Source organism: Hyla sarda, chromosome 9 (assembly GCF_029499605.1).
Source record: "Hyla sarda isolate aHylSar1 chromosome 9, aHylSar1.hap1, whole genome shotgun sequence".
NCBI lineage: Eukaryota > Metazoa > Chordata > Amphibia > Anura > Hylidae > Hyla > Hyla sarda.
Window position 1 is genome coordinate 67,950,251 of NC_079197.1, and position 13,375 is coordinate 67,963,625.

General features: G+C 41.3%; 1 protein-coding gene across 7 annotated transcripts in view; it reads right to left on the reverse strand.

Moving 5' to 3' along the window:
- NOX1 (NADPH oxidase 1) overlaps positions 1-13,375 on the reverse strand; it is a 182,202-nt gene that overhangs the window by 71,648 nt on the left and 97,179 nt on the right. For all 7 annotated transcript variants that reach the window (XM_056541281.1, XM_056541279.1, XM_056541285.1 and 4 more), the window contains 2 exons: positions 12,517-12,612; positions 870-980 (listed from right to left, as the gene is read on the reverse strand). In XM_056541281.1, the coding sequence (XP_056397256.1) occupies positions 870-980; positions 12,517-12,612 (207 nt within the window). The remainder of the gene's footprint in view (positions 1-869; positions 981-12,516; positions 12,613-13,375) is intronic.

Here is a 13,375-nt window from a genome sequence, read left to right on the forward strand (position 1 = left end):
TTTCTGTCTAACTGCTCTCTGATGACTCACGTCTCGGGAGCTGTGCAGTTCCTATGGGGATATTCTCCCATCATGCACAGCTCCCGGGACGTGACATCATCATTGAGCAGTTAGACAGAAAACTTCAGAAGCTAATAACTATTGGAAGGATTAAGATTTTTTTAATAGAAGTAATTTACAAATCTGTTTAACTTTCCGGAGCCAGTTGATATATATATATATATATATATATATATATATAAAAAAGGTTTTGCCTGGAATACCCCTTTAACTTCATGTAGCAGAATTTTCACGATTCATTTTTCCTCCAGATTCTGCATGGAAATTCTGCCGTGTGATTATACCCTAACTTACCTCTGGTACCTCCTAACAGAAGTATGGTGCATGAGGTCGGAATTCCTTGGCACATGTTGCCAAAACCACAGCTAATACATGTAACATATAAATGTCATGCAATTATATACAGAGTGCAAAAGAAATCTTAAGATATATGACATTATCAATAACAAGGTCTAAACAAAGATAAATATTTAAATGTATACAATTTTTTAATGACATTTTATTGAATTTTTTCATTCATCAACATGAAATAGAAAGCTTAAAACAATATTCATAATGTAAGAAAAAAAGACTTATAATAAGATTAAGAAGAAAGGAACAAAAGTAGACAGAAAAATATAGAAAACTAAAATAAACAGTCCATTCAACCACTCCGATCACACTCCTACCCCAGTCTTAATCTCCAATTGTATAATATTCCTATTTTATTCATTCTATTACACTCACAATGCACATTGTGAGTGGATTATATAATTGTTTTTAACTCTCAATCACTGGTCATATTACGTAAAGATAGTATTTGCACTTACTGAACATGTTCCACGTAAAAAGGACAGTAGGTTTCGACAGACGGGTAACAGAATAATCAAGCAATTAAAATTAAGACAAGCCGCAGATCCTCGGGCCCAAGCAAGAGCAGACTGAAATGAAACAAAAGGACAGGAACTCAGTTTAAACATATATATCTGGTTTGGGCAAATCCAGTTTTGATTTCCGTGTGATATCAATGTGTTTATTTTTGTGCTCACGTACAGTCAAAGCTTCCATTTGATACAGTACATAGCCAAAAGCATGTGAGTGGCACCTAAAATAATAGGATTTTTTTATTTAAAGGGCTCTGCCCATGAAAGGAACAACTTCTCTTATACTTGCAACCCTGATACTTCCTGACAGTATTGGGCTTATGCTGCTTTCTCTCCTTCTACACTGATAGTTTGTGCCGGACTCTTGGCTGCTGAAGTGTGGGACGCCTAGCGCAGTCACGTTTTACTAACATAGCTAAAACTACCCAATAGCCACAGCCTGTGTGCACAAACACCATGGAGGACACCACAAAAACCATGGAGGACTTATTCTACCTTCCATACCAAGCAGTCTTTTTCTGAACTCCTCTGCCCCTTCACCATTACTGTTCTCTGCTGACACCTGTGTCAGGAACTGTCCAGAGCAGGAGAGGTTTTCTATGCTTCTAATCTGGACAGCTCCTGACACGGGCAGAGGTGTCAGCAGAGAGCACATTTGTTATTTTTTTTTTTAAACCCATATTCTTTATTATAAATTTATAATATTACATACATAATTCAAAAAGAACAAGCATACCCCTAGCCCCCTCCCATTAACCTCTACCCCCCCCCCCCCCCCTTGCCCACTACCAGCTAGGTTGTTTCCTCCAATTTTCTCCACTCACTTTCTATCTTTGGTCCATTCTTTTTCCCTCTGTAGTAAATAACCTCATATCTTCTCATCTGTTCTATTGCACTCTGCCATTCGCGACTAGATGGTGCCTCCGGAGCAAACCATCTCCTAAGAACTAATATTTTTGCCATTCCAAAAATGTTATAACCACCCTATACTTAGCCTGCTCCCTTAATCCAATCCCCAGGATAGCTGTTCTAATATCAAACTTTAACCTTATCCCCAGCCTCCCTTCTATTCTCCTATATACCTCTACCCACTACTTGTTTACTACAGGGCAGGCCCACACCATATCGCCAGATCCACCCCCTCCATGCGACATTTAGGACATTTTGAATCCTCTCTCTTCCCTATCCTATGTAGGAGTAATGGTGTGTACGGTATTCTATGGGCCAATTTTATCAGCGATATTCTGTGGTTCATATTTAAAGAGGAACATGCAATATTGGTAAAAACCTCCTCCCACTCTTGTCTTCCTACCTGACCTACCTCTAGAGACCATTTTTCTCTACTTTTTAGGCCTGATTTTTCCAGGGAAGCTCTCACCAGACCCTTATATACCTTACCCAGCACCTTTGAGATTGAGGCCCTTAGCCCAAATAATCCCCTTCACCCCCAATAAACATCTTGTAAATCCCCAAACTTAATTAAACATCACACAAATAGGGGTTCCCCCACATTCCTTGTGTATACACCTACCACCCTCAATTAATTCTAATGTAGAACCTCCACTGCTACCCATCTTAGAGAAGAAGGTTTTTAATACCTCGTCTTTTTTAACCATATATTCAATCTGTGCCGCAACATAATACAATTGCAAATTTGGTATTCCAAAGCCTCCGCTTATCATTGGGGGGCTCAGGAATGCGTGACTCATACGTGTCTGTTTCCCTTCCCATAAAAACCCTTCTATCTCACTCTGTATTTTTTTAAGTGTTGTTCACCTAGCCATACTGACGCTGCTCTTATTACATGTAAAACCATAGGAAAAATTTTTATCAGAAGAGTCCTATCCACCATATTCATACGCAATTTTTTCCATATTTGAAACTTAGCTTTTATCTTCTGTTTTAATGGACCCATATTCAGCTGAGCAAAATCTTCTATTTTCCTGGATATTTTAATCCCCAGATACTCTAGAGCCTCATTTTCTTGGAGCACATGTATTTCTCCTAAACTATTCTCTGATATTCTCCTGACAGCATCAATAACCCTGTTTTTATCCAGCTAATCTGAAGACCCAAGTATTTACCAAACTCCTTGATCATCTCAATTATTATGGGTAAGTTTTTATTTGGGTCCCTCACAAATAATACCACATCATCAGCATAAAGCAGTATTTTCTCGTCCCCGAACCCCCGAACAGCTCAGATCCTCTCACAATCTGTGCTAAGGGTTCGATAAAGAGGGAGAAAAGGAGAGGGGACAGGGGGCAACCCTGCCTTGTTCCTCACTGTAATCTAACCTCCTCCTGGCAAACTATATTGTTTACATTAATCTTAGCTCTAGGATGTTTATATAGGACCTTCAACCCTTAGCAGAGAGCACTGTTGTCAGACAGAAAATAATTTCACAAATGTCTCTGTTTAATATAGCAGCTATTGGAAGGATTAAGATTTTTTAACTGAAGTAATTTACAAATCTGTTTAAAGGGTACCTCTCATCAACATTTTTTTATATATATTATAGTTTAATGTATACAGAATAAATTTCCAATTGCATGTTAGTAAAAATATGCTTCTTTCTATTTAATTTTCCACTTTGAACAAATGACCACTAGGTCAGACTCATGCCGGAGTCCTAAACACTCAAAGCTGCCAGCCTGCTTTGTTCACAAAGGAGGACACTCAGAGCTGCCAGCCTGCTTTGTTCACAGCCTGCTTGGCTGTGAACAAAGCAGGCTGGCAGCTCTGAGTGTTTAGGACTCCAGCATGAGTCTGAAATGCTTGCTGCTAAGACTGGTAGGGAGACCCCTAGTGGTCATTTTTTCAAAGTGGCAAATTAAATAGAAAGAAGCATATTTTTTAATAACATGCAATTGGAAAGTTATTCTGCAAACAAGAATCTATAATATATCAAAAGTTTTTTTGATGAGAGGTTCCCTTTAAACTTTCTGGCACCAGTTGATTTGAAAACATTTGTTTTCTACTTATTTCCACCAGAGTTCCCCTTTAACTGAAATACCCTCAGCTTTGGGTCTACCACTCGATCTACCTTCCATGGCCACTGAATGTGTTGCATTAGAGGAGAGACCATCCTTCCAGGGTGCGCTAAGTCATAGTAAGACTTTTCTACTTCCAGAACAAAGAAAATCTTCTTACAAGGGACATTCTTCATTGGAAGAATAAGGCCACAGAATCCTGAACTTCCAAGACTATTCTGCCTCAATCACTGCAAAATGTCATGCCTTCAATCCAGTCTGCAAGTTTCTAATCAAATATTAGACCATGGACAGCAGGACACTTTTTTTGATGATCCTGAGGAAGCCGGTTGCCAATTCCATGTCCCCCTATCTTGAACCACTCGCTATGCACTGTCCTCCTTGTGCAGATGGCTTTAGTGTCCTTTTGTTCCTCCCCAGGCATAATTATGTTCTGACTTCATTTACATGTTGCATTTATATCTGTTATCTTTGTTTTGCTGCTGGGCATTGTTCGCAACGCCCTTATTTTCTGTTGAGATTGTAACTCACGGCCATTATTTGCTCACATTTTTTTTTCTTTGTTCTTTTAGCTAGCTTTCTTCCTCCTGTCCTTGGATCCTCTATACTACACCACTGTACAATGCCAGTGATCTTCTTTGCTCGCTGGGAAAAAGTGGGATTGCCACCTGCTGACCTCATCTGCTCTCCCCTGCAACTTTCTCCAGAGAAAGGATGAGTACCTCTACACCACAGGGCACTTACACGTATCACAACACCCCCCTACACTGACACTTATCTCAGGGAATGTGGCAGGTCTAAACACTTTGATTAAAGAACTAAAATGCTTACCTACTTAAGCAGCTTCAGCTGGACCTGGTATTTCCCCAGGAAAAGCACTGGGAGCTTGCTGACCAACCCAAATAGAAATCCACCTGACTGGGTCAATACCTGGAAGCCTTGTTCACAGTGGTCAAGTCCTGGGAAAAAAGTGTGTGAAATCCTGCTAACTGAAACAGTGCTACTGCTGTGGAAAAAGTGCAGGAACTCCATTCCCATGCATTCCTGCAGGGCTTGAGCCCTGCTCGTACACCTTCAAGCGACATGGGGTTGCTATTCTATTTAGCAACAGCCTGCCATATTCCAGAACATTACATAAATCCAGATGACCACTTTTTTTTTTTCCTGTTCAGTAAACCCTACACTCTTCTAAACAGTCTCACTAAATATTATGAGAACCTCTATAGTGCCCATGGACCCTTCGGCTATTTATTCTTTTTTGGACTCCGTTTCCCTTCTCAGTTTGATGAGGGATCAAAAACTGTTTTTAAACAAGACATCACTGAGGAGGGTGTGAGGCATGCTATTGCATCTTCTCTGCCGAAAGTTTCTTGGGCTGGGTGGTCTGACCAGTAAGTATTACACAACTACTCTCCCCAGAACTGACTCTCTATCTTACTTTCCAATCTAGCGTATAAATACATAATTACCATCCCAACCTTTGCAGAGGCCCACACTATTCTTTTACCCAAATCTAAAAGACCTCATTCAATCTTACTGGGCGATAACCTTTCTTAATCATGTTTATAAATTGCTTTCCACAATTTTGGAGTTACACCTTTGAATTATCTTATCCACTGTACTCTCGGATGCCCAGCTGGGGTTTATGTCGTCACTCTGTCAAAAAATATACTGAAAGCTGTGACAGCCACGATCTCCACACTGGAAAAGTCGAGGCCCCCGTCCATGCTTCTTATCTTAAACGCGGAAAGCCTTTATTCGTCCCATGGATGGACAACGGATCAAATCCCTATATCGTGCAATCGTATGCCATAGTAAAAAAAAAAAAAAAACTCTGCAGTTGCTGTAACTTCTCTAATATTTGTCTCCTTAATCAAGTGGCACAATCTATAGGCTGGCTTAATAACACCTCTATCCACACTGATATTGACCTGGATTAAATACTAGTGCCTACACTCTATGCTATGCTCTCAACACTGTCAAGGACAATCCCCTCTGCATGTCTGTCTGGGGTTATCCAGGGATATAAACACAGAGCTACTTTTCTTCCAAAAAACGGTACCACCTCTGTCCTTAGGTTCTATGAGGTATTTTGTAACTACTTACAGCCACACCCTCTCTCCTGCTGACTGGGACCCAGTCTTATTTCCTTAAGGCATGCCCCACGGCCAGTAAGGAAAAAATATTGCTCTTCTACAAATATTTACATTCTCTCTTAAATGATAACTCTACAATGAAGGGCCTCTCTGCCTGACTCTCAATATTTGCTTAACAATCTAGATTACTCATTAAAGTTCTTTCCTTTAACTAGATTTATGGAAAAGACTCTCTGGACCTCTCACTGAATGTACATATCCTCACTTATAGGCTGTAAAATGGGCATCTACCCAATGGACCGTTGTCTCTGCTCTGGTATCCCCCAGGCAGACATTTTCCAATGTCTGTGGTCTTGTACTCAGTCTTTTTGGTGGCAAGTCCGTGACGTTGTGAGTACTTCTTTGACCAACTTCATTCCCTTTAACACAGAGTGGAGACTGTTTGGCACACAGAGCTCTCTGCTGACATCTCTGTCCATTTTAGGAACAGCATATGTTTGCTATGGGGATTTTCTCCTACTCTGTGCTCGTGATTTCAGCAGAGAGCTCTATGTTCCAAAAAGAAAATAATTTCCTCTGTAGTATTAAGCAGTTAATAAGTACTGGAAGTATTAAGATTTTTTTAATAGAAGTAATTTACAAATCTGTTTAACTTTCTGGCACCAGTTGATTTAAAAAAAAAAAATTCCAACGGAGTACCCCTTTAATGGACACTTTCAGCACACTACCTGGTATCTTGAGTAAGAAGTCAGAGGCCACCCTCCTATGTAATCATGTCTTAGTGTCCACCCCTGGAGTGCTGGTGGATGCGAGAACACTCTTCTTACCCTCAACCCCCTTCCTTCCTTTCATTTTCCCCTCCCGCTCTTATGTTGTTAATTCCCTGGTCATGTAAAATGACCATGCTGTTTCTAGATTACATTTCTCTTACAATGCATGTGTGTTTTGTTGTTTTTATATGTGAACTCATTTAGGGGCATGGACATAGGAGTTCACTATTTAACCCCTTAAGGACCGGGTTTTTTTCCGTTTTTGCATTTTCGTTTTTCGCTCCTTGCCTTTAAAAAATCATAACTCTTTCAAATTTGCACCTCAAAATCCATATTATGGATAATTTTTTGCGCCACCAATTCTACTTTGTAATGACGTCAGTCATTGTGCCCAAAAATCTACGGTGAAACGGAAAACAAATCATTGTGAGACAAAATTGAAAAAAAAACGCTGTTATGTAAATTTTGGGGGCTTCCGTTTCTACGTAGTAAATTTTTTGGTAAAAATGACACCTGATATTTATTCTGTAGGTCCATACGGTTAAAATTATACCCTACTTATATAGGTTTGATTTTGTCGTACTTCTGGAAAAAAATCACAACTTCATGCAGGAAAATTAATACCTTTGAAATTGTCATTTCTGACATCTATAACTTTGTTATTTTTCCGTGTATGGGGCGGTATGAGGGCTCATTTTTTGCGCCGTAATCTGAAGTTTTTAACTGTACCATTTTTGCATTGATAGGACTTATTGATCGCTTTTTATTCATTTTTTCATGATATAAAAAGTGACCAAAAATGCACTATTTTGGAATTTGGAATTTTTTTGCGCGTACGCCATTGACCGTGCGGTTTAATTAACGATATATTTTTATAATTCGGACATTTCCGCACGCGGGGATACCATATATGTTTATTTACACTGTTTTTTTTTTTATGGGAAAAGGGGGGTGATTCAAACTTTTAATAGGGAAGGGGTTAAATGATATTTATTCACTTTTTTTTTGCAATGTTATAGCTCCCATAGGGAGCTCATAAGAAACCAGTGATCGATGATTCTGCCGCTTGACTGCTCATGCCTGGATCTCAGGCACTGAGCAGTCATTCGGCGATCGGACAGCGAGGAGGCAGGTAGGGGCCCTCCCGCTGTCCTGTAAGCTGTTCGGGATGTCCCGATTTCGCCGCGGCTATCCCGAACAGCCCACTGAGCTAACCGGCATGCTTTCAGTTTCACTTTAGACGCGGCGTTCAATTTTGATACGGTGCCACATAAAATATTGGTGCATAAAATGAGAACGATCGGGCTGGGGGAGAATATGTGTAAGTGGGTAAGTAACTGGCTCAGTGATAGGAAACAGAGGGTGGTTATTAATGGTACTTATTCTGATTGGGTGACTGTTACTAGTGGGGTACCACAGGGGTCAGTCTTGGGTCCTGTCCTATTTAATATATTAATTAATGACCTTGCAGAGGGGTTGAATAGTAAAGTAGCAATCTTTGCAGATGACACTAAACTCTGTAAAGCGGTAAACACTATAGAGGACAGTGCACTGTTACAAATGGATCTGGATATGTTGGAGGTTTGGGCTGAGAAGTGGCAGATGAAGTTCAACACTGATAAATGTAAGGTAATGCACATGGGGAAGAAAAATCCAGGACGGGGTTATATATTAAATGGGAAAACACTTGGGACAACTGATGTAGAAAAGGACTTAGGGGTCGTAGTTAATAGTAAATTTAGCTGTAGTGACCAGTGTCGGGCAGCTGCTGCCAAGGCAAATAAAATCATGGGATGCATCAATAGGGGCATAGATGCCCACGACAAGGAAATAATTCTACTGCTGTACAAATCACTAGTCAGACCACACATGGAATACTGTGTACAGTACTGGGCACCAGTGTACAAGAAAGATATAGTGGAGCTGGAGAGGGTTCAAAGACGGGCAACCAGGGTAATACAGGGAATGGGAGGACTACAGTACCCAGAAAGATTATCAGTATTGGGGTTATTTAGTTTAGAAAAGAGAAGGCTTATGGGAGACCGAATAACTATGTATAAATATATCAGGAGGCCGTACAGAGATCTCTCCCATGATCTATTTATACCCAGGACTGTATCTATAACAAGGGGGCATCCTCTACGTTTAGAGGAAAGAAGGTTTCTACACCAGCACAGACGAGGTTCTTTACTGTAAGAGCAGCGAGACTGTGGAATTCTCTCCCGGAGGAGGTGGTCATGGTGAACTCTGTAAACGAGTTCAAAAGGGGTCTGGATGCATTTTTTGAGAATAACAACATTGATGGTTAGAGAGGTGAAGCGGATGATCCGATCACGAAAAAAGTGGAACATCTGAAGGAGCGCAGACCTCTCTCAGCTAGAATGTTGGACCACTCTTCCTTTTCAAACTGCTCCAGGTCTCTCTTATCGGAAGGGCGCCTTTTCCCAATAGCAATTTTAAGCTCTCCACAGGTGTTCAATGGGATTTGTATCTTTGGTTGTAACCTGGGTCTGGGCCTTTAGTGTCTTTCACATGCTTATGCGCGGGAACTTGTTTACAACAAAACCTAGGATTGGCAGTCTGTTAGAAGGTCATGTGATCACTGAGTGTCAGCTCTCCGGCTCTTCTCCCTTCCTTCTCTTGTCTCCTCAGCCTGGAATCACTGTTTGCCATGCGCAGAGAGCTCAGAACATTGATGGCTATGTATACTAGATATTTAGTGACAGAGGGGGACATGTATCATTTCCAGTGTATAATAGAAGTTTTTTACCCCTCTGCCTGTTGTGTAAATTTGGCGCAGCTGCGTTAAATTTATCATTCTTGTGCAGCTACTTTCTTGAATTGCGTTTAAATTTAGAATTCTCCTCAGAGCATAAATTTACACCGCAGCTCTATTTAGTAGGAGCTTTGTCTGCAGCGTATCTGCACCTAAACAGTAAGTGTGTCCTCGTTATTAGTTTTAGAATTTTTTTCTTCATTATGTAGAGTTTTAATCTCACAATAATACCACTTTTTGCACCCAATTATAACACATCAATTATACCAATGTCCTTATTCTTCATTTAACATCTGTGACCCCCCTGTGCAAATCACCTCAAATGTACATGGTGCACTCTACCTTATGGGCCTTGTTGTGAGCCCGCAGAGCACTTTGCGCCCACATATGTGGTATCTCCGTACTCTGGCTAAATTGTGTCCCAAAAAATGTTTTTTTTTTTCCCATTTACCTCTTGTGAAAATGTAAAGTATGCGGCAATGTCAGTGTAAATAATTTTATTTTTATACACTAACATGCTGGTGTAGACTCCAACTGTTCCTTTTCATAATTGGTAAAAGGAGAAAAAGCCCCCCAAAATCCGTAAGGCAATTTCTCCCGAGTACGGCGATACCCCATATGTGTCCCTAAAATGTTGCCTTGAAATACGACAGGGCTCCAAAGTGAGAGAGCGCCATGCGCATTTGAGACCTAAATTAGGGTTTTGCATAGGGGTGGACATAGGGGTATTCTATGCCAGTGTTTCACAAACAGGGTGCCTCCAGCTGTTGCAAAACTCCCAACATGCCTGGACAGTCAATGGCTGTCCGGCAATACTGGGAGTTGTTGTTTTGCAACAGCTGGAGGCTCCATTTTGGAAACAGTGCCATACCAGACGTTGTTCATATTTATTGGAGAGGGGAGGGGGGGCTGTGTAGCAGTATGTGTATATATAGTGTTTTTTACTTATTTTATTTAAGTGTAGTGTAGTGTAGTGTTTTTAGGGTACAGTCACACGGGCGGGGGGTGACAGCGAGTTTGCTGCATCTCAATCTTGCAGCACTCCCTGTAAACCTCCGCCCATGTGAGTGTACCCTGTCCATTCACATTGGGGGGAGGGGGGGGGAAACATATTATAGTTTGGAGGCACAGCTGGAGGCACACGGGTTGGGAAAAAGAGTTAGGAAACGAACAATGTTTCCCAACTAGTGTGCCTCCAGCTGTTGCAAAACTATAATTCCCAGTATGGCCAGACATGCTGGAAGTTGTATTTCGGCAATATCTGAAGGGTCAGATGTTGACGAACTACAACTCCCAGCATGCTTGGGCAGTCTGGGCATGCTGGGAGTTCTAGTTTTGCAACAGCTGGAGGTCCACAGTTTGTAGACCACTGTATAATGGCCTCCAATCTGTGGTCTTCCAGATGTTACAGAACTACAACTCCAGCATGCCTCGACAGATTTGACATGCTGAGATTTGTAATTTTGGAACATCTGGAAGAGCACAGATTGGAGACCATTATACAGTGGTCTCCAAACTGTGGCCCTCCAGATGTTGCAAAACTACAACTCCCAACATGCCCAGAAAGCCAAAGGCTGTCTGGGCATGCTGGGAGTTGCAGTTTTGAAACTCCCAGAGGCAGCAGTGAGATCGCTTTACGGCGATCTCCCTGCTGCCAATGAAGATGCCACCCTGCTACAAACTCACCGCGGGGACGCACCACCCCCGGGACCGCCTGGAGGATGCCGCTCGCACCGGGACTGCTCATGACACCGCATGGTCGGGTAAGTGACGCTGGGGGACGGGTAAGGGACACTTAGAGTGGTGTGTGTCCCGATCCCCGTGATCCGGACTCACACACCACACTGCTAAGTATTCTCATAGCGAAACGCTGCTATCAGCTAGTCAGATTTGACTAGCTGATAGCAGCGATCGCTGGGGGGGGGGGGGATGAAACCCCCCGTGGTCACATGGTAAGATGGCTGGCTATCAGTGATAGCCACCATCTTACCAGGCGCTGGGGAAAAGTATAACGGAAAGCAGTAAATTGAAAAAATAAAAGGAGAATGATCTACAGTGTTAAGTGGATTACAAAGCTATTTTAATGTGACGGAGCTTGTTCAATGATAAGTTATCAAACATTTCCTATGTAAATGTATTAAATTGTTGGATCATAAAATAACAAAACCAATATACAAGGGATCTAATGAATAACTGAACTGGAAACAAATATTCTATATGCAAATTATTTTAAAAGTGCTTTGGAATAACCAAGGAGTAAAAAGCAATATAAAGCAAACCAAATGAGGAATTGAGATAGGAAAGTAAAAACATTCTGGTGGTTCCTTAGTAGAACTTTCCTTCAGAAATAGAAAGGATTGCTACGTGCAGTTAAAGTTGGCTTATATTTATGGGGAAAAAGACGCACTTGCGTCAAAATTTTTGGTGCAAAGGAAAAGAACGTAGGTAATAAATCCATGTGTACTATAGATGTCACTTCAAGGTACCCTGATTCAGCAGCATCTGGAGGACATGCTCTACCAAAACGTGCGCAAAAAAATGGGCTTGCGCAAAAAAATACACACAAAACAGGGGTACAATCTTTGATACATGTCCCCCAGCATGTTGATCCAGAGATTTATTCTGACTGCCATATTTGGAGTCGGGAAGGAATTTTTACCTCTAGTATGAGGTTTTTTGCCTTCCCTTGGATCAAATCAGTAGGGACTCATTAGGGATATAGGTTAAACTAGATGGACTCTGGTCTTTTTTCAACCTTATGAACTATGTACTCTACTATGTATTCTACTATGTATACTGTGAATGATGGTGCAGAGGGGATTTGGGTTATGTGGGGTTATCACACACATTCCAATATGGGGTGCATATAATTAGCATTGAGTCACTCGTATGTACAGTAAATAAAGTACTATAGGTTCACCATTTTCTAAGATACACAATGTATTGATCAGTACTTACTCCCAAAATAACTCTGGTATATGCATATTGCTCCTGTGTTTCATATATCATAAAGTAATAAATAAATAGGAAAATGTTTATTCCAAGCCAGGCAATCTGCAAGACAAAGAGAAAGTTGAACATGTTATCTATGGTGAATTGGCCCAATTCAAAAAGTTGAAAACAACTTTTATATATATGTATATACACACACACTGCTGAAAAAAAATAAAGGGAACACCAAGATAACACATCCTAGATCTGAATGAATGAACTAATCGTATGAAATACTTTTGTCTTTACATAGTTGAATGTGCTTACAACAAAATCACACACAAATTATCAATAGAAATCAAATTTATCAACCCATGGAGGTCTGGATATGGAGTCACACTCAAAATCAAAGTGGAAAACCACACTACAGGCCGATCCAACTTTGATGTAATGTCCTTAAAACATGTCAAAACTATACATTTTTCTGTAATTAGGCTATTTTACTTTGAGCATAGTGCAAAAATATCTCATTTTCAATAAGTCTCAACAATGCATGAAAATTTTACAGGACAATGTTAAGGACAATGGAGGTACTCATACGCCCCCGTTTCCGAGTCCTTAAGAACCGAGGACGTAGGAGTACGTCCTGTCCATTCCCGGCCCCCGCCGCTAGCCGGAGGGGAGCCGGTGCCCGATGCCTGCTGAAATCGTTCAGCAGGCATCGCGGCATATCGCCCAGAGGGGTCATTATGCGATCTGCGGCGATTTCGGGTCAATCGGGTCTCCAGTGACCCGGAATTACTGGCTGATCGGGGCCGTCAGAGACCCCGATCCCCGGCGTTAATGTTGGGATCGGGGCCCCAGGAGTGACGGCGGCGGGACTGAC